We start from the raw sequence: 21,735 nt of genomic DNA, 5'->3' as shown, positions 1-21,735 counted from the left end.
TGCCCTCAGAATTTCAGATCAGAAAACCAAGGTAGATGTGTTGTGACTTTGTTGAGATACTATGGAACAGAGGTGTCAAATCCAAATAGAAAGGGGGTGGGGTAGGCACTAAATGATCCGTAAGGATGCCTGTGGGCTCCATATTGACTCAGGAAACCACAAGTTCATAGTACCTATGTTCCATTTATTTTATTTGGTATTTCCCAATTACGTTTTAATCTAGTTTGGGCCACAGGAGGGACCACATATAATGGGTCGCATATTTGACACCTCTGGTGTAGGACTCCCTCTGAGGTCTCTCCCTCAATGCACACTCAGACTCTTGGGTTTGAGTCTCCAGAAGGACAGCTGCTACTTTCAGGGTTTAAAAGGAAATTCTGAGGGACTGTGATTTTTATCCTGTAACTCATGAGCCCCTACCAATGTATTTCTATTCGCATTAGCAAGACAGACTTAATTAGTTTTTAGAAAGGGCATTTACTAAGATGGTAGAGTAAATACGGTTGGTACTTTTGGGTTGATACAGCGGTCATGAGCGACATATGAAGAGAACATGTGTGGTCATAGGGTAAGCCCACAACTCTTAGTTGCTGCAAGTCTTTTCATGAGTCCATAGCCAGCGTTCTCCAATACAAGGGGTAGCGCTCCTTGAAGCTGCCTCCTTATTTGGGTGATTATCTTTTCTTTAATTTGCCTGTATTCGTATTTTTCAGTATGTCTCAGATCCCACATAGAACCTTTCTTTTCCAGAGTGACTAGCTATTTGCCATCAGCATGTATTTGCTCTTTTCTAGGTGCCCTATTTCATACAGTCCTTTCTCTTGTGATACAATCAATGGAAATGGAAGGAAAGAAACAGACAGGACATATATGTACACACACCCAAACACACACATTTACACTACTGCCCGTCTCCCTACCAAGAATGTTTCCTTCTGAACATGGAGTCTTTCACCATTGGGCTGGCTTGCTCCTGAAATTCTCCATTGTCTCAAACCCCTGGAAGGGTCCCAAGCCAGTTTGGTCAGCTCATTAACTATTCCCACTTGACCCCAACCACAAAGGGGTGGGGGGAATCACACTTTGCAAAGAGATAACAGGAGATGTGACCGCCCATTGGGCATGTTGGAGAGAGGATTCTTGGTTAGGTCTGGAATGGACTAAATGGTCCCTGGGGTGTCTTTCAAGTTGGATGCTGAGTAGCTACAAGTTTGACCATGTTGGACACATAGAAATGTGATGTTATTGAGGCTTCGAAGCCCAAAAGTTACATCATAGGATTTAGAGCTGGAAGAAACCTTCTTCCTCATTTTACAGATGAGGAAACTGAGGCCAGGAGAGGTGACACGCAGGTGTCAGAGGCAGATATGAACCCAGGCTCTTGGACTGCAGAACCAGCCTTCTCCCCACTGTGCCCTTTTTCCTTGTCTTCGTAATCATATCATCAAATACAGCAATGCCCCGGTTAGTGCCAATAACGAATCCCTTGAAGTGGTCACATGTATTTGAATTCAGTTATTCCAAATATTTAATGTTACAATTAAGTAAAATGTGGTCATTGGTTCCTGCCGAGTGGAAATATGCAATATGAATTGGAATGACGTGACCACCATGGGGAATTCATTATTGGCACTAATCAAGACTTCACTATAATTCAAGTGATTCCAGAGTCATCCAGTGCTCCAGGCCCACCTCCAGCCCTAAAGGGCTCCAGATTGGAGCTTGGGTCCCAGGGCCAGCTCTTTTTTTTTTTTTTTTTTGGTGAGGCAATCAGGGTTAAGTGACTTGCCCAGGGTCTCACAGTTAGTAAGTGTTATGTGTCTGAGATTGAAGTCAGGTCCTCCCGGCTTCAGGGCCGGTGCTCTATCCACTGTGCCACCTAGCGGCCCAAGGGCCAGCTCTTTTTGAACAGGCCGGAATCCCAACCCTTCTGTTCATTGTTTGTGTGACCCTGGGCAAGTGTCTCTGTCCCTATCTCGCTCTGCCTCCATCTCTCTCACTGTTTTTCCCTAGTTCTCTCTCATCTCTCCCTGCTTCATCCTCTGTAAGATGAAAAGGTTGGGCCCGATGTCCTCTGAGGTCCCTTCTCGGTCCCTGAGAGCTGCAGACCCTCAGCTTGTTTTCTCTCGTGTCCACAGGAGTGACCGGGCCCGATGGATCACTGCCCTGGAGCATAAGGAGAATCAGGAGCAAGGCCTAGCCAGTAAAGGAGGTAAGACTCGGGCTTGGGAGGGAGGACGGAGCCAGATGGGGGCGGGCGGCTCAGCCTCCTCCGTGCAGCTGGAGCGCATAACTCTGGCTCTTGCTGAAGGGAGCTTTCAGCAGGTGGGAGTTAGGGAGTGGAGGAGCTCAGATTCTTCAGAGATGAAGCAGAGGCCAGGATGCTTATGGTGGAGCAGGAGTCCGGAGAGCTGAGCGCCTGGGGTCTGAGGGCCTGGGGGCCTCGCTCCGCCTGCAGCTGTAAGAGAAACAGATGCCCCTTCCCCCCTTGCCACACCTCAGATGGATCTGAGAACATCTGTCACTGCTCCTAGCCCTAAGTTAGGGTTCCCTGGGATAGCCCTGGTTTAATTCTCCTCAGATCTTTGGGGGTCTTTGTGTCTGTAAACACCCCTGTTTGTGTCTTTGCGAATGTGGAGGAGGGCGCAGTGCAGATCTGTGAGCAGGCATTGAACACTGTTAACCACCCTCTCCCCCATACTCTCTTCTCTGCATTGTTGTGACTGCTCTTAATTCTCACCCAACGTGTCTGACCTCTCCTTCCTTCGCAGTCTCTTTTACCGAATCTTCATGTCACACCCAGTAACTATGGGGTCAGGGATCCCCTTTGGGGATCCATCCATAGGCCTACTTTGCTTTTCTGTCTATACTCTCTCACTTGGTAACCTCACCAGCTCCCATGGGTTTAGTTATCATCTTCACCAGGAAAACTCCCCAATTCAGCCAGTTCTAGTTCCTTGGCCCCGAGTTCCAGTCTGTCACCATCTGCTGACCGGACATTTCAAATTGAAAGTCCTGCATGTGTCTCTAACTCCACTTGTCCAGAGCAGGACTCTTTCCCTCCAAACCCACCTCTCTTTCACGCACTCCTTTTCCTGGCAAAGACCCCGCCATCCTTCCAGTTACATGTACTCACAAACCTCAGGGTGGTCCTCAATTTCTCGCCCTCCCTCACCCCACACACCCACCCAGATGCCCAAATCTCTTGGATGTTTTCCCTTCTTATCTACTCACATAGCTAGTTCAGGCCCTCGATTTCCATCTGAACGATTGTAATATCATGCTAATTGGTATCCTCGCCTTCTATCCTCAACCCAGACCTAACACAGAACAGGTCTGACCACTGACCCCTGCTGATTACATTCCAGTGACTCCCTATGACCTCTGGGATCAAATCAAGACTCTTTTGTTTGGAATTTAAAATTCTTAACAACCTGGACCCAACCTGTATTTCCAGCCTAATCACGTGGCTCCCCTCTGTATTCACTGTGGTCCTGCCAAACTGGTCTTCGTCACATGCCTCTTTCGTGATGCTGTATCTCCCACCTGAGTCCCTAAGCCTGGAATGCTCTTCCTCTCACCTGCATCAATCAGAGCTTCCTTGAGGGCTCAGCTCAAGCACCAGCTTCTCTAGGAGGCTTTGCCTACTCCCCCAAGAGAGCCACGTGCCCATTTTTGTATTTACTTATACGAGTACGTGTTGTCTGTCTCCGTGAGAATATATTTGTTTCTGCCCTCCACCCACCCAGTGCCCAGATAATGCTGGGACAACAATAGGCACTTAATAAGTGCTTATTAATTGAATGATTGACAGTCATGAGTCTCTGTGTGCCTGTGAGCCTCTTTTAAATCGGAGGTTTTTCTTGGCCTCCCTTCTGTGTAGGGTTAGACAGAAGGAGGCTTCTCCCAAGTGAGAAATTGGGGACAAAGCAAAGGGCCATCCGTAAGCCAGGAGATGCTCCCTGGGCGCCCTCTGCTGGCCCCACAGTGTGGCGCACGAGCCAGAGCCCAGCCCCTGCTCTCCGCCTGAAGTGGGGGCCCAGGAGGTAAACCTGAGCCGGCCAGAGGAGGCTGGGGCTGCCCACGAGGAGCCAGGCCCAGGGCAAGGAGATAGCTCCCTGGATTAGGATCTGCCTTTGCGGCAGGCTTACTCTCGCCTCCTGGGTCCGGACTTGAGGGCTGTGGCAGCTGGGACTTGGCCCCTTCTTTACCTGGGGGCCGACCCCAGCCTCCCAAGGTGGGGCCCCCTGGGTACCGGCATCCCCGAGGACTAGGCCTCACTTGCATTCTTTGGTCCAAGGCAGGGGTTGGGGAAGGCGGACGCCACCCCTCCTCTCCCATAGACCCTCACCTGGGCAGGGCAGGGGACAGGAAGAGCTATCTGGTTCTTTCCTTCCCTCCTCTTCCCTTTCCTCTCTCCCTGCCTCCCTCCTGTCTTCTTCATCCTCTCCCCCCTTCCTTGTCTTCATCCCCCTCCCCACCTCCTTGTCCTCTGCTTCTCCCCCCTCCTCATTCTCTTCTCCCCACCGTCTTTGTCCCCTTCGTCCTCCTCGCTCCCCGATTCCTGGTCTTCTCCCTCTCCCACTGTCTCCCCCTCTGGTTTTTGGGCAGCAGAGGCTCAGGGAAGCCCCGACCCCCTTCTTTTCTCTGTCATCATGCCCTGAGTGACATATCTCCATCCTTGCCTTCAGACCTGCACCAGGTGGAGATCACCAAGGCCTATTTTGCCAAACAGGCCGATGAGATCACCCTGCAGCAGGCAGACGTGGTCCTGATCCAGCAGCAGGAAGACGGTGAGCTCCCCTTGGATGAGCCCCGACGGGCCAACTTCTAAAAAACTTCACAGAATGTTACGCAGCCAAGCTAAGTGTGCCTCTCTTTACGCAGTAGACGCACTGTGGGGCAAATATTGTGTTGATTGGATCCTGATTTAACATCCTAGAGAAAGTTATTGATGATTGCCCACACTTCTACAGGGCTTGGGGTTCAAAAACTGCTTCTCTTACAATAAACCTGTGAGATAGTGCAGGTGTTATTGATCCCATTTTACAGATGGGGAAACTGAGACTTAGGTGAATTAATTTGTCCAAGGTCATATTTGAGAACTTGAAAGCATGCTCAATTATTCTTTAATCCCCTTTCTAATATGTCTTTAATAGGGAAGACCCCTAGATTCCCTGATCCATATGGGGACCCCAGACATTTTAGGATGGTATCAAGAGTAGACCCACTGAGCCAGTGACCTTCCCATCAGCAGCCTCTGCTCTGTCCAGACACTCGGGAATGAGCTTTCCTTTCTACCATTTTTTTTTCTTAACAGGCTGGTTTTATGGAGAGCGTCTGCGTGATGGGGAGATCGGCTGGTTCCCCGAGGACTATGCCCGAGCCATCACCAGCAGAGTGGCCGTGGAGGGCAACGTGCGCAGGCTGGAACGACTGAGGGTGGAGACGGACGTGTAGGCAACTCCTCAGAGCCTTTTCAGGCTTTCCAAGTTTCTTGTCTGGGTGCAAGGGTTTCACAACAGACCATGGATTGCCTAAAAGAGCTCTCTTCTCGAGGGTTTGCAAATGGTACCTGTGAGCTGCGAAGCCTTTCCAGGGAATCTTTGGGGTTCCAGTCAGGCACTTCCCATTACCCTTTTCCCTGGATCAATCTCTGTTCCAATTTTGGGAAGCCTGGGCACGTCTGGTCCTGAGTTTACCCCCCTTCTGTTGATTTTTTCCCCCTCTCCAGCCTGCCCCAAATTAACTTGAGGGAAGGCCACTTTAAGTGGGCTTTGGGTGGCTCCAGTAGGTACATCCCATAACTATGCACCTGTCTTCTTACCCAGAACCATCTGTCACATTCCTGACTATGGCATTACAAAGGAAATGCTTAATCCCTTGGGAAGCATTTGCATTTGAGAAGGAGACTAGGGGGCAGTGGGCTGTGCTGGGAAGAGGAGGTAGCTAGAGGTTTGAAGGACAGGGGATCTTAGGCCATCCCTGGCCTTATTAAGCCGGCCCTCCTGTCAGCTGTCAACTGCACCCCCATTTTCATTGACCCAGCAGTGACCCTCCTTCCCTTGGCCTCCGGGTCCTGCTAGGTGGGTGTGGGGGCACAGACGGACTTGAAAGCCCCCAGCCTGGATTGTACATTGTTGTATATTGTGTTTTTCTGAGAAATGTAAAAGTCATTAAAATTATTTCATTAAAATTCACTGTTTCTTAACTGCAGGAAGGGACCTTGTGTCCTGAGGCCTTATAACCCAGAATCCTAAGGTTCCTCAATCAATCAGTCCCCAAGTGCCTGGATTCCAAGGTTTTCTGCTCTGTCATCTCAGAGCCTGGAACCACGGACCTACATCTCAAAGCTTGGACCTTAGAATGAGGACGTCCAGAGTTTTCTGGATCTGGGACTCCCGAGTCTACAATTCTAGATCCATGTAGCCATCTACCTTTTGATGATACTGAACCCTGCCCAATCTTCCCATGACCTAGAACCATCCTGTCATCCCAGAGCCTGGAGAGCTAGGCCTTTGCGATACTACCACCTTGGGCTCTTGGCATCTAGAACCTTTGGGAGCCCCGTTTGGGCCCAGAGCTATGCTCTGAAGTTTCTGAATTCCCGAAGGGTCCAGGATGCTAGGTGTCGCTTTCCTCATCTGTAAAACAAGCAGTCTGGCCTAGATGGCCTCACTCTGGATCTGTGATCGTATGAGCCAAAGGGTCTTGGGGATGGGACCTCAGAGGTCACCTACAACCACCTTCATTTTATTGATGAGGAAATCGAGGCCCAGACAAGTAAAATGAATTGCCCCGAGGTCATGTAGATGGGGGCAGAGCTGGGATTAGAAGCCAGGTCTTCTGACTCCAAGACCACTACTTCCTCTCCTTAACCTCTCATTTCAAGGTTCTGGGCTCACAAGGATTTGACTTTTCCACCTGCAAAAAGCTGCCGCGTGAGAATCACACTGAACAGACCAGAAAGTTTCATTCCTTTAACTTAATTAGTTTTACACAGTGCTGGGCCCCCTTTGCCATGGAACCCTTACAGTACACATTGGTTGGCTGGTTGATATATAAAGGGAGGACGTGTTGGTTGTGCCCACTCAGCTGAAAAGAGAACTTTCAGTCCCCCTCCCCAGGATGGAGTTGGGGTGTGGGGGGGGACCACAATGCCTTTATAGCACAGAGGAGGAGCGAAGAGACCACCGTCAGGGGCTGTATACAACCCTGCCAGTGTCTCTGTGGAGCACCAGGGCTGCCCCCTACCCAGAACCTGATTTTGTACAGCTGCCCATAAATATCTTTACATAAATACATATTGGACTATATTTCCAGGTAAACAAGGAACCGCCCCCAGAACAGGACAGGGTGGGGCTGGAGCTGTCCAGTAGCCATCAGTCCCGTTGGTTAGCACCAGATGAAGCCTGCTGGTAGGTTGCAGGGAGGAGTTAGAAACAAACACGCCAAGCCCAGAGGCCTTCTCCTTGTTCTCCGAGTGTCCTGGAGTACCCTTTATGGGCTGTGGCTGGTGGGAACTGATGGGTATTCCTTAGAACACAATTGTTCCTGCTTGAGCCAGTGCCTTTGGGATTGTCCCGTCCACCAGCCCAACACAGGGAGCTTAAGATGGACCTTTCTGTGGCCATCTGTCCTTAGCCTGAGCCCGAGAGGCTGTCAGTCCATCCTCAGGCCTTTTGGGGGGGAATTGAGACCCCAGGAGTGGCGAGTTATATAGCATTGTAGTCACCATGGCCTCACCAGCTGCATCAGAGAGAACGCTGGTTCAAAAAAATGAACGACGGCTAAGGTGGAACCAGTCGACCGGTGGTTTCCCGAGGATTTTTCATCACTTACATACAGTAACACTGGAAGGACGGGCAGGGCCAGGGAAGGAAGGGTGGGCAGGAATAGAAGACAGAGGTTGGGGGCTAATGTTTTGCTGGCTGTGGGCTGAACCTGGGAGGTGATCTGTAGGATGAAGGACGTGAAGCCACTAATAACAGAAGGAGAAAGGGAAGATAAAATGAGTCTGAACAGTGATTGAGAAGCCTCTAGGTGTTTAGTGGTGTGGGGAAGAAACAGTAGCAATTTAACCACAGTTAGTGCCAAGGTAATGACCCCATCAAGATGGTGCCCAAGTCCTGAGAGTAAAACAACATTAACGGCTTTCTCTCTACAGAAAACACGGGTCTACAGTGGAGTGAGCTGACATTGTATGGGGGTTTGGGTTGGAGATGGGCTAGAACATAGAAGTACTAACTATACATACACTTGTAATTTGAGAAGTGAGCAGGCTCTACCAGTTAAGGGGATCAGGGGGTGTTAGGGTGGCTGGGCCAATGTCTTCATGAAGCATATTGAACACCACTTCCCCTTACTCTATTCACAGTGGCCTTGCCAGATACGGGGGTACATGGGTGTGGTCAAGTAGGGTTGCTGTGAAGACTCCATCAGACTCGCAGATCAGATTTAGAGCTGGAAGGGCCCTCGGAAGTCATGGAGTCTTCCCCTGTGTTTTACAGATGGGGAAAATGAGGCTGAGGGAGGAGGTGAACCGTTATGTCCAGGATCAAGGGTCTGAGCCTGGATTTGAACTCAGGTCCTCTCAACTCCAAGCCTGACACTCAATTCATTGCACCACCTAGCTGCTACTCAGCAGATTTAGGGTCACTGAACAGTATTATCTGGCTGAGGGGCAACAGGGAAAAGGGAATGAGCTCAGGCTCCGATAGGCTTGTACGTTTTGTTTGCCTTTTTAACAAGGCCTGACTTTATGACATCAGTCCCCTTGGTTCCAGGAGAGCAGGAACTTGGGGCACCCGGGCAATCTAAAACTTCCCCTCCCTGGCTCACTCTGCAAGCACGTTCGGTTCTAACAGATTCTCAGGATGTTTAGCAAGCCTCACCCTCTTCCCCACGTCCTAGGCGGACAGACGCTATCTTGAGCTCATGTTGAAAGACACAAAAGAGACCCAAAGCAGACCCCCTTACCTGGGTTGAGGACTTGGGACTTGCTGACTGGGAGCTGCAGAGGGCCACCTGAAAGATGACCAGGACAGAAAGAGAGGGATGGGTAAGCCTGATGCCTGGCGCTCTGGCTTCTGTGCAGGAGGGCAGGAGGGTCTGCTGTGCTCCTTGCCACTCCGGGCAGACCAGTTTAAAAGGGGGTGCGGAGGGCAAGAGTCAGCCCCTAAACTAGCAAACATTACCCCGTCACCAAACTCCACCCTGGATCATTGAAAAAACAAGCCTCTCCTCTCCTCCTTCCCTGCTTTTAAGCATCAAAATGTAGTCAGTACGGGAGAATGGAAAGGATGACAAATTTGGGGTCAGAGGGCCTGGGTTCAAATTCTGAGTCAGCCACGTAATGCTTGTGTGACCTTTGCCAAATCACAACCTTCCTGGGCCCGCTTCTTCATTAAATGAGAGGATCAGACGCAACAGCTTCTGGGGGTCCCTTCCAGCTCTAAATCTGTACTCTTATGATCTCATGGGCTTTCTCTTTGCCTCAGTTTCCTCACTTGTAAAATGAGGTATTGGACTTTCTGGCCTCCGTGGCCCTTTCTAGATCGAGGTCTCTGACCAATAGCCACTCAGACTTCTCTTAATGGACTCTAGGTCCAGCCTCCAGACTCGGGCTGCTCCCGTGCCTGGAATTCTCTCCTCTCTTCCCCGCCTCCTGGCTTCTTCAGATCTTAACTAAGATCCCTGGACAGGAAGCCCCTCCCGGTCCTGCCAGATCTCAGTGGCTGCCCGCTACGGTCATCTCCGGTCCATCCTGGCCGTATCTTGTTTGCACCTGGCTGTTCACATGTTATCTCCCCTGTTAAACTGGGAGCTCCTTGAGAGCAGGGGCCGTGTTTTGGTTTTGTTTTTTAACTCTTTTTTTGGGATTCTAAACACTGCACAGTGCCTTGCATATGGTAGGTGCCTAATAAATGCGTGCTGATTTGACTATTGTTTTCTCATCAGAAATTGAGTAGGTTGGACAATCAGGGCTTCTTAAATTTTTTCCACTCTGGACCCCTTCAGCGTTTCTGAAACTAGGGTTGTGACCGATGGCCTCTGAGTACCCAAGATCTATGAAGCTTTGAACTCCATCCAGGTTCAAGAATTAGAGAAGGAGAAGGCAAGGGAAGGGAGTAAGCATTTATTATGCACCTATTATGTACCAGCATCATGCTAAGTACTTTACAAATATTCTTATTTGATCCTCACCATCACCCTGGGAGGTGGGTGTTGTTATTATCCTCATTTTACAATTGAGGAAACTGAGGCAGGCAGGTTAATTGACTTGCCCAGGGTCCCACAGTTAGTAAGTGTCTGAGGCTGGATTTGAACTTGGGTCTTCCTGATTCCAGACCCAATATTCTGTCCACTGTGCCATTAATACCTTCATTTATACAGATGATGACCCATATAACTGAGGTAGCTAAGAGTGACTTGTCCAGGGTCACACAGCTAATATCAGAGGTGTGAATTGAACCCCAGCACTCCATATGCTATACCACATTGTCTGTGTATGTCTGTGTATATACTGTAAATATATGTACACATGCCGATACCTCATGCTCACTCCACTGTTTAATCCCTTCCCTTTTCTCCAAGCCCTGTGTCCAATTAAATCCATCAGCTAGGGGATGCAGTGGATAGAGTGCTGGGCTTGGAGTCAGAAAGACCTGAATTCAAATCCCACCTCAGATACTTCTTAGCTGGGTGACCCTGAGCTTGTCACTTAACCTCTGTCTGCCTCAGTTTCCTCATCTGTAAAATGGGGATAATACTAGTGCCTACTTTCCAGAGTTGTTGTGAGGATCACATGAGATAATAACTGTAAAGCTTAGCACACAGTGCAGTGCTAGATAGATGTCAGATATCGTTATCATCACTATTATTATTATTACTGTTATTATCGTGGGCATTCCTACTCAAAGGGGTATAGGGCATCATTAGGATGTGTATATATGCCTCTTAATATGATATCATATGTAAACTATGTATATTGTGCAGACCTAACTCACAGAATTACTGGCAGCAAATTGGCCCTTCGTAAACCTTCCAAAATGAGTGACCCTATTTCCGCATTTCTTTGCTTAGTGTCCAATGGACTGTGGCTGCAATACCAGATATAACCAGTAGATGTCGCTGCCCCAACATGATTTCTGTTCACATCAGTACCAAAATCCACCAAAACCCAACAGATTCCAACTTCACTCTGCCCTTTGTGGTTATCGCAGGGGTTCTTCTTAACATTTTTGGTGTCAGGGACCCCTTTGGCCAATGGCGAAGCCTATGGGCCCCTGCTCTGAATCATGGTTTTAAATGTACAAAATAAAATAGCCTTACAAAGGAAACCAATTGTATTCCAATGAAGATGTGATTATTTTCTCACATCCAAGTTCACAGGCCTCCTGAAATCTCTCCACAGACTCCTTGGGGGGTTAAGAATCCCTGGATCATTAGGTTCTAGTTCTAGAGCTGAAAGGGACGCAGAGGGCCATAGAGTTCACCCCCTTCACCTGACGTTTTGTTGACTTAACAAGCATTTATTAAGCGTTTTATGTGCCAAGCACCAGAGATACAAATACAAGCAAAAAGACAGTCCCTGCCCTCAAGGAGCTTACACTCAAATGGGGAAAGACTGCATAAAAAAGGGCTGAAAGGTAGGTGTAGATCAGGTGATTTGCCTGAGGACACAGGTAATAAGGGTCTGAAGCCATTGAATCCAGGTGGTTTTGACAACAAGTCCACTGTGTGCTACACCACGATGTCACCTAATAAGGCCGGGAGCTCACTGGTGTGCTGGTTATATGTTAACTACTTACTTGCTGTGTGACCCTGGGCAAGTCACTTAACCCCAACTGCCTCACCAAGAAAAAAAAAAACAAAACACCAAACCATATGGAGCCAGACTCCATTCCCAGCATGCTTGGATATGTTAACTACCAATGCCTGATCAATTTGCTGCCCTCTGGTCTGGTGGGTAGAGCTCTGAAATTGGAGTCTGGAAGACCAGGGTTCAAATATCCCCCAGCTGGGACCATTTATGAGTTGTGTGATCATGGACAAGGCTTTTTACCTTCTCCTCTAAGGCTCCCTCCCATCTACTCTCTGTATCTTGGGTATATGTACCTATTAATGTACATATTGTCTCCCTGTTAGAATGTCAGCTGCTCAGTTGAGGGGGGTGGGGTGGAGAAAAAAAAATACGCTTGTTAATTGGGAAAAAATAATTTGTTTCCAAAAAATGTCAGCTCCTTAAAGTCAGGGATTGTTTTTGCCTCTCTTTGTATCCCTGGTGCTTTGCACAGTGCCTGGAACACAATCATTGCCTTTCTGAGCCTCAGTTTCCTCATCTGTTAAATGGGGCTAATAACAGTGCCTACTTCACAAGGCTTCTTAGGAGACTCAAATCAGGTAACATATATAACGTACTTTGCAAACCTTAAAATGCTATAAAAGCGTGAGCTGTTGTTATTTTTATTATTATCCAGATGTGCTCCAAATGGGGCTCCCTCAGTGCCCAGCCCAGCCTTGCCTTCCATAGGCTCTTGAGTAAGGAAGGCCTCCCATGCTGAGGAGATGAACCCATGGGGCCTGGCTAGGGGGAGATAGGATGGAACACTAGCAAATCCATCCAAATAGCTATGAAATTCACATCTTGCCCAAATCAAAGCCCATCTGCTCTTGTGGGTATTGGCAGGACTCTCCACATTCACCCTGGAGTACACACAACCCAAGCCAGCTGTTTACAGGCTGGGCTCCGGGCTGGGGAGGGGAGGCACTGGGGCTCTAGCCTTCACCAAAGAGCATCCCCAGGCTCTGCAGCTGGGGCAGAGAAGGGCAGGACCAAGAAGGTGGAAACAGACTGTCAGGCCTCAATGTATGGATAGAGAGCCGCGGCATGGGGGCAACACTGGATGTAGGAATCAGAGGACCTGCTATTTACTGCTGGTGTGACTTTGGGCAAGTTCACTTCTCCTTAAGCCTCGGTTTCCTCATCTCTAAAATGGGGTGGTTGGACTCAACCTCTCAAGTCCAGCTCTAAAGCTATGATTCTTTGACCCTTAATTTGCTGCTTACTAGCCATGTGACCTGGGTTCTACAAGTCTATAAAATGACAAATTCTGGGCTGGGGGAGCCTGATCCTAGCAAGGAATCATAGGTTCAGATTTAGGGGCCTTCAAGTCCAAACTTCTCATTTTAGAGATGAGGAAACTGAGGCACAGAGAGGTTTTTTGTTTTTTTTTTTTTTTTTAAGTGACTTGCCCAAGAGTCACATAGGTATATATCCCTGGTGGGATTTGAACCTAAGTCTTCCTGACTCCAAGTCCAGGGATCTCTAAGGCCCCTTCCTGTTATATTCTGTTTTTTTGTTTTTTGTTTTTTAGGCAATTAGCTAGTAAGTGTCAAGTGTTTGGTCCGAGAATGGATTTGAACTCAGGTCCTCTTGACTTCAGGGCCGGTGCTCTATCCACTGCGTCACCTAGCTGCCCCCTCCCTGTTATATTTTGAACAATCCTCTGACCCAGAATCTGGAGACCAGGGTTTGAATTCTGAAGAGAGACACTAGCTCGGTGACCATGAGCAGGTCACTTGTATCCCTGGTGCCTAGTATTTAGTAGGTGCTTAATAAATGCTTGTTGATAAATAAGTACATTCATTTACCTCTCTGAGCCTCAGTTTCCTCATTTATAAAAGTGTTAGTAATACTTAGGATTATAGCAGAGACCTTAGAGATCGAGTCTGTTTTAGAGATGAGAAAACTGAGGCTGTGACTATGCCCCAGAGCACACAGATTGGCAGAGAAGGGATTTGAACCCAGATCCTTAGATGGCAAATCCAGCATGGAGCTACCCATGTCACAGGGTTGTCTGTGCACAGAATTTAAGCAGCCACCAGGCCCTGGGTTACGCACTGGGACACTCGGATTCTAGGCTCTGCCACCCACCTGCTCTGTGACTGGGTAATTCCCCTCCCCTCTTGAGCCTCAGTTTCCTCGTTGATAACACGATACTGAAAGAAGGAACCGTTCTACAGCGATCATCAATCACTCGTTTCATCAGCCTTTATTAGGCAAACACTTACTATGTGCCAAATGTTGGGCTAGCTGAGAAGTAAAGAACCCTGAGTAGCAACCTGCTGTAAGGCACTGCAGTCCAAATCGCAGAGCCAGCCCTACCCTGCCTCTCCCTTGGGGAAGCCTTTCACCTCTGGGGGCCTCAGTTTCCTTATCTGTAAAATGAGGGAGTCAGAGCAGATGAGCTTCAGATCTTTAACGCTGTGACCCCTGGAAGGCCAGAGTGCCTGGAACAAAGGAGGGAGGACGCCTGCTTATGACCACGATAATAGGAAATGGACTCACCTTCTCGACATGTGGGTCCAATGTAGCCTCCCATGCAGACGCACTGGCCATTGAGGGCATTACAATGAGAACTCCCCTCACAGTCACACCTCAGGGTGCAGCCGGGGCCGAAGCGATTTCCCCTGCATTCTGGGGAAGCAAGTGCAGAAGGTACTCAGACAGACCCCGGGGGCTTACAGCTCATGTTCTGTCCCTGTCAATGGTCTGTCCTAAGAAGAAACCATATCTAGGAATTTTTGCACCGGGGGAAACATGAACCAGGGCAGAGGTGAATGGAGAGGTGCGTGGTGGACACACACAGGCTGCCAAAGAGGGACCGCAGGAGAGAAGAAAGGCAAAGGGTGATGCTAAAGAAACGGGCAATTGAGAAAGAGGATGGATCGGTCACTTCCTGTGGTAGCAAAGGACTGGAAACAAAGGATTGATTGGGAAAGAGCTGGAGGGACAGAATGGAATGTCATGGTGTTGGAAGAAGTGATCAATTTGGATACAAAGAAGCCTGAGAAGACTTGTATGAATTGATGCAAAGGGAAGTAAGCAAAACCAGGAAACAACAACAACAGAAATGGTGGAAGCCCTGAAACCACTGAAATTGAATGCTCTGAGATTAAAATGATAAAGCATGACTCAGAAGAAGTGATGGGAGAAGACCCCTCCTCTGCTTCTTGGCAGAGGTGCAGGCCATAGGGGCAGGACCCTGCGTGTGACGTCAGGTTTTTTCAATAGAGGGATACATTTCACTGAATTTTTTTCTTCTAAAAAAATTCGTTATTTTAAGGGATTGCTTTCTGGATGTGGGTTAGGACATGGATACCGTGGAAAAAGTGATGCAAAAATAAAAGTTATCTATAAGATTTTATTTTTTAAAAAACGCTGAGTCAGTCGTGTGATGAAAGTGAAGGATGACCACTGGATAAGCTTCATGGTCACTGTTGCCTTTTCACTGTCCAGGGAAATCAAGGCAAGGAAAACAGCACATTGAGTGGACTCCCTTGTGGCAAAATTTTGGGAAGACCTGGACAATAATGGCATATGATGGGCAGGCACACAATCCATAACCCTTGAAGGGCTGCTCACAGATTCAGGCAAGTATTTCAGTCTCCTTATCAACTGGGTGCTAAGCTCTATCATTTCACCATTGCTAAAGGAATGCAAGCCCTAATTCTGTCCCTTCTAAATTCGGTGCCTTGGGACAAAGGCTTAGTGACCCTGCCCTAGTTATGGCCCTGTATGCCTGGGAATTCTGAAGGGTTTTGTGAGTCCAAAAATTGGGGCCCAAGTTGCTTGAGCCTAAAGGCCTTAACAGGGACTAAAGGATTCAGAAGCATAAAAACCTGTTTCTGGGTCTATTAGGAAAAAATGGGGAAGAGGGTCAAGAGACTGGGTTCTAGCCCTGGTTTTCCCACTGACCATGTGACTTTGGGCTGGTTACTTCATCTCTATGCCTCCAGCTTCATATCTGTAAAATGGGGCTATTCAAACCCACCTGAGCTACCTCAGGAGGACAGTGTTAGCAGTAAAGAGAAGACCAGGGGAGAGGGAGTATGAAAAGTGATCAATAATGGGGAATTTGAGCAATAATAAATATATCTGCCTAGTCCAGTGAACCAGGATCTGAAGGTCTGTGGTGAGAGCAGCCATATGCTAGAGACTTTCTCCCCTGAATAGCCCCACACCACAGGACAGCATTCTCTCCCTGCTTTTGACCCCCACCCCTGCACTTACCCAGGTCACACTTGGCTCCCATCCTCCCTGGTGGGCACAGGCACTGGCCGGTGACTGGGTCACATGGCACGTCCCCCTCACAGTCACAAGCCTGGCGGCAGCCAGCTCCAAACATCCCCGGCTCACATCCTGCCGGGGAGAGGAGAAGCAGAGGGCTGAGGGGCTGACCCAGGTAGCCCTGCCTGTTGAAGGCTCGGTTCAGGCACCCTCCCCCATCACCAAAGGGTGATGTCCAATAAATCCCCCCATTGGAGGGAAGACCCAGCTACAATGACCACAATGCATATGGTGCTGGGGGGCAGGTGGTCCTTGTGGGACAGGGCACATTTTCACAATCTTCACTGCGGTTTTAGCAGGAAAGGCAAGGTCATGCAGGCAGTGACTGCCAAGGAATCCCATTCAATTCAATCCAAGGAGCATTTATGAAGGGTTTACCAGATGCCAGGCCCTGTGCTGGGTACAGAGGATACAAAAATGACCCAGCCCTGCCTTTGTCAAGGAGTTCACATTCTACTATAGCAATATCCGTTGTATTTTGGGAACCCTCAGGGAAATGGATTTACTTCAATCCAATAAGTATTTATTAATTATAATAATTTATTCTGTGCCAGGTGGGAGGCAGCATGGCGTAGAGGATGGAGAATTGGCCTAGCCACGAGGAAGACCTGGGTTCAGTACCAGCCTCTGAAAAATACAGGCTGTGTGGCCCTAGCAAGTCACTTGTCTTCTCAGTTCCAGTGGCAATTATAATAATAATAATGATGATGATGATGATGATGACAGCAGCTAACATTTATATAGCACTTACCATGTGCCAGGGATTGTGAAAAGTGCTTTACAAATAATTATCTCACTTAATCCTTACAACAACCCTGAGAGGTAGAGGCTATTATTATCCTTATTTTACAGATGCAGAAACTGAGGAAAACAAATTAGGTGACTCATCCAGGGTCACACAACTAGTATCTTGAGGCTGCATTTGAACTCGGGTCTTCCTGACTCAAGGTCTGCACTCTAGTGCCCCCTAGCTGCCTAAATAGCTCTTTCTTTTTTTGTCTTTGCATCGCTGGTACCCAGCAGAGTGCCTAGCACACAGTAAACATTCAATAAATACTTGTGGGTTGGTTGATTGACTTTAAGAGGCTTAGGGTGACTACTAGACTCCTTATCAATGAAGGCTACATTAAATGGGCCTAGCAGAGAGCCCAGTAGAATGAGGCTGCCAGAGCTCCCCTTGTGGCATCAGGGGCCTAAGATGCAGGAGGCCAAGCATCAGTAGAGACTTACCTTTCTCACAGAACTGCCCCTGGAAGCCGGCGGGGCAGAGACATTGGCCAGTTTGCGGGTGGCATAGGGCTCCTTGGTGACAGTCACAAACCTCCTGGCAGCCAGCCCCGTGGAAGCCAGGGGGACATGCTGAGGAAAGAAGCCACCCCAGAAGGGCCCAAAGTGGTTAAAATGGGCCAGGCATACGGAATCCTGTCCAGGCCTCTTAGGGCCAGGAGAGCTCCCACCCCAGACCTCTGCTCTAGCAAAGTCCTCCCAGACCAGGCCTGTTTGATGAAGACTGGTACTGTAGGCGGACACATCTAAGGTGGTCTCACTTAACTGCATGGTGGATTTCAGGGTTTTTGATATTGCTAGTTTCATGATCTCATCTTTGCCTGAAACAAAAGCCACCCCCAAATCCTAGGCCTGCTCTTCCTGGCCTCACTCTGGGCATCCTTGAAGAGGATCTCCAACCAGCCTTCCTAGCCTAGTATTGACAGTGTGTGGTGAAGATGAGGCCAAGACCCCAAAAGACAGACTCTCAGAGGGTAGGGACCCCAGCAGCCATCTGGTCTGATCCCTACCTAAACAAAAACCCCCTCTACAACATCTCCACTGGGCATCCAACTTTGGCTTTCAAGTGATTCAGGAAGGGAGAGGGGGTACTGGGATCCCCCATGGGCCAGGTGACCTCTGCCTGCCCCTGTTATAGTAGTCCAGCCGCTATCCTGGCATGTGCTCACTGCCCAGAGGTAGGCTGGGGAGAACACAGCCCCAGGGATTTCAGAAACAAATCACTGGGCTTGTCCTACCTGGGAGTGGAGGGGCAGGGAGGTGCCCTGATTACCATGACAGATCTGAGCTCAGTCTCCCTCCCTCTTTCCCACCTCCACCTGGAGGGGCAGATCATAGACTCACTAAGTCTTCTCTTCTCCAGAATAAACATCCCCGGTTCCTTGAACTAATCCTCATATGGCACAGCCTCCAATCCCCCCATCGACCCAGCTGACTTCCTTGGAAAACCATCTAGCTGGTCAAAATTCCTATTAAAATGTGGTGTCCTGGATTCCGAGACGAGTCATAAGAGGTCCCCTGTGGAACTCACTGTGTTCACAGGCCTGGCCGAAATGGCCAGGGGGACACTGACAGGCACCAGTCACTCGATCACATGTCCCATTGTTGAGACAGGTACATGCCAGGCGGCAGTCAGCACCGTATTTCCCAGGTGGGCAGGCTGGAGAGAGAATGACAGAATGCTCCTAAGCAAGTCAGGGTGGGCAAGCAGAAGACTGAGTCTCCAGTGAGGATGGATAGAGGTCAGAGAAGGCAGCCTCATGGGAAGACTCCAGACATTGTGGCTGGAGCAAGACAGCTCCAGAGTATGAGCCCCCACATACATGAGGCTCCAAGTGGCACAAAGGATAGAGCTCTGGGCCTGGAGTCAGGAAAACCTGAGTTGAAATCCAGCCTCAGACACTGACTAGCTATGTGACCTGGAGCTAGTCACTTAACCTTACTGGGCCTCAGTCTCCTCTGTAAAATGAGGGGGGTTGGACTCACGACCTCGTAAGTCCCTTTGGGTCCTAAATCTATGACCCGTGGTCAGAAGGTACCCAATCGATGTGGAGGGAATCAGACTGTTGAGTCCGATTTCATGGATTCAATCTATCCACATAACATGAGCACTGTGTGTGAGGATTCTTCCCTATTAACAGCCCTAACAGTAAACTGACTTTTCTTTCCCACAAATGACGTGACAGACATCTGTCCTAAAACACATGAGCACAGTTAATTTCCAAGTCAAAATAAAGTTAACATGGAGTCTCAGAACAAACACTATGTGCGTGTGTTTCCCTTGAGGGTGATGGTGGCCTCAAGTGGTTTTGACACAAGATGGGATCTTCTCCCTGGGGCAATGAATGAGGACATTTTTTGAGAAAAATTTTGATAATTGCCGTAATAAAGAATCGTGTGCCCGGGGTCACACATGCAGTATGGGTCAAAGGCAAAACTTGAACACAGTTCTTCCTGGTTGTGAGGCAGCACTCTAATAACAACAATATGAAGAACAACAAAAATAACAACATTTATATGACAAAATGTTTGCAACAGACTTTATATGCACATATACACATATGCATACAGGCACAATGCACACATATGCACAATGCATTTACACATAAATACACATGTATACACATATGTATATATGTATAGATGTGCATATGGACATGCCTATATAAATATGTGTGTACATATTTACATATATAATATATGTATGTATGTGTATGTGTATATATGTGTGTATATATATACACACATATATATATACATATATACACACACATGCACACACATAAATCTCTTGATCCTCACCAAAAACCCTGTGAGCAAGGAGTCATTAGCCCATTTTACAAATGAGAAGACTGAGGCTAGAGGAGTGGTATTGGAGGGAAGGAAGGGCACTCACCTAGCTCACAGTGCTCTCCCATCCATCCCAGGCCACAGGAGCAGGAGCCATTGGTGGGATGACAGAGACCTCCATTCCTACAGGGACACACCAGCTCACAGCCCAAGCCGAATCGATCCCTGGGGCAGCCTGAGGGGGGACCTCCGGTTCATCAGTGATGAGTCAAGCAAAAAAGTTCCCAACCTCAGAATGCAGTCCAGGGTCTTTATAAGGGGCAGTCAGTGGATGGAAGCAGGGTTTGGCGAGCCAGGCAGGATACGTTATGTGTCTGCTTATGTGTGTCGATGCATGGAGCTGAAAGGGGGATGGGAAGAGGCAAGGGGGTCCTCAACAAAACTTACTGTCATTGAAGGTTAGTGTTCCTGGGACACTCAAGGTCAGGTGTGGGCTTGGTAACAGACCAAGGTCTATCAACCAAGAAGCAGCCAGGACAAATGTGGTCAGACTCATCCCGAGAAGGCTGACCCCCAGGAACTAAGAAGGCTGACCCCAAGAAACTAAGAAAGGAAGGGCTGCATTCTATGTTGGAGGAGAGAGTTCCCACAGAGATGCTATTGTGTCATCTTCAAATACTGCGGTCAGGCCGGTGGTGGCAGTGGGATAGAGCACGGTGCAGGGGAGGGAGGAATGCCTTTGGAGGTAGGAAGACCAGGGTTAAAATCCTGCCTCTGATATACTAGGCATAGCTACAGATATACTGATCTATACTGCCACATGCTAGTTGTGTGGCCCCAGACAAATCTCTGAGACTAGAAATAGGAAAAGCACCGACTCTGGATTCAAATGACCTGGGTTTAGAGTCAATTCAAGCAACATTTATTAAGCACCTTCTGTGTGCCAGGCACTGTGCTAAGCACTGGGGTTACAAAAAGAAGCAAAAGACACTGCCTGCCCTCAAGGAGCTTACGATCTAATGGGGGAGACAACACGTAAACCAATATCGACAAACTAGCTCTATACAGGAAAAATGGGAAGCAATTGACAGAGGGAAGGCACTGGAATTAAGAGGGGTTGGGGAAGCCCCTGATGCTTTCCGCCTTAGTGATCTTAGCAGGTCACTTAGCATAGCTGGTCCTCAGTTTCCCCACCTAAAAAATGAGAGGGGTGGGTCAGAAGTCCTTAACAGCTCTAGGCCTATAAGGATCTCTAATCCTAGGTTGCAGATGAGTCGCTATTTTGCATTAGAGATGGCATTTCTACCCTGGGAGTTTAATATACCCATAAAATCACAGATACGGACCCTTGCCCCCTCCTCCCCAAAATTGACCCCAAGGAGTTCTGTTTGGGTCCTAAGTGGCTGGGGCACAAGGCAGCATGGTGGGGTGAATGGAGAACTGGCCTTGGGGGTCAAGTCAGAAAGACCTAGGTTCAAATCCTGCCTTAGACATACCCTGGATATAAGGACAAGAAGTTCTGTGAGGTTCAGGCTACTCCCTACAACTAGTTATGTGGACTCATCTACTTATCTACTGCACTGGCGGGAGTTCCCCCACCAAGAAAATCAAAAGTCTTTGACAAAAAAACAATTTTTATAATACTTTACAGCTTACAAAGAGATCTCCTTTTTCCTGGACAGACTTGGTCATTATAATTACATAGCATTCAGTTTTTTTTCGGGTTGCTCCTTCCATTTACATCATAGTCAGTTTGTACATTGTTTCTCTAGTTTTTCTTATTCCATTTTGCATCAGTTCAATAGTCTTGTGCTTTTCTGAATTTTGTAAATTCACTGTTTTTGTTTTTTTTTTTTACATAATACAATAATATTCCATTATGTCCATATTATTCAGTCGTTCACTCTTTGTGATCCTATGGACCATAGCATAACAGTGCTGTCCATGGGGTTTTCTTGTTTTGTTTTCTTTCTTTCTTTCCTTTCTTCCTTTCTTCCTTTCTTCCTTTCTTCCTTTCTTCCTTT

The 21,735-nt window shown here is 48.3% G+C and overlaps 2 protein-coding genes across 6 annotated transcripts in view; one reads left to right on the top strand and one right to left on the bottom strand.

Moving 5' to 3' along the window:
• Positions 1-6,196, top strand: part of LOC114029498 (rho guanine nucleotide exchange factor 16-like) — a 70,110-nt gene extending 63,914 nt beyond the window's left edge. For both annotated transcript variants that reach the window (XM_027843968.1, XM_027843967.1), the window contains exons 13-15: positions 2,139-2,212; positions 4,692-4,793; positions 5,321-6,196. In XM_027843968.1, the coding sequence (XP_027699769.1) occupies positions 2,139-2,212; positions 4,692-4,793; positions 5,321-5,460 (316 nt within the window). In that variant the 3' untranslated portion in view covers positions 5,461-6,196. The remainder of the gene's footprint in view (positions 1-2,138; positions 2,213-4,691; positions 4,794-5,320) is intronic.
• Positions 6,197-6,966: 770 nt separating this feature from the next.
• Positions 6,967-21,735, bottom strand: part of LOC114029550 (multiple epidermal growth factor-like domains protein 6) — a 381,178-nt gene continuing 366,409 nt past the window's right edge. For 3 of the 4 annotated variants that reach the window (XM_027844042.1, XM_027844044.1, XM_027844045.1), the window contains 7 exons: positions 19,818-19,946; positions 18,453-18,581; positions 17,366-17,494; positions 16,079-16,207; positions 14,354-14,482; positions 8,980-9,027; positions 6,967-7,981 (listed from right to left, as the gene is read on the bottom strand). In XM_027844042.1, the coding sequence (XP_027699843.1) occupies positions 7,917-7,981; positions 8,980-9,027; positions 14,354-14,482; positions 16,079-16,207; positions 17,366-17,494; positions 18,453-18,581; positions 19,818-19,946 (758 nt within the window). In that variant the 3' untranslated portion in view covers positions 6,967-7,916. The other variant, XM_027844043.1, reaches the window with a different exon arrangement.

This window comes from Vombatus ursinus, unplaced genomic scaffold, assembly GCF_900497805.2.
Source record: "Vombatus ursinus unplaced genomic scaffold, bare-nosed wombat genome assembly UNPS02014932.1, whole genome shotgun sequence".
In the NCBI taxonomy this organism is placed as follows: domain Eukaryota; kingdom Metazoa; phylum Chordata; class Mammalia; order Diprotodontia; family Vombatidae; genus Vombatus; species Vombatus ursinus.
This window is presented reverse-complemented; position numbering and strand designations above follow the sequence as displayed.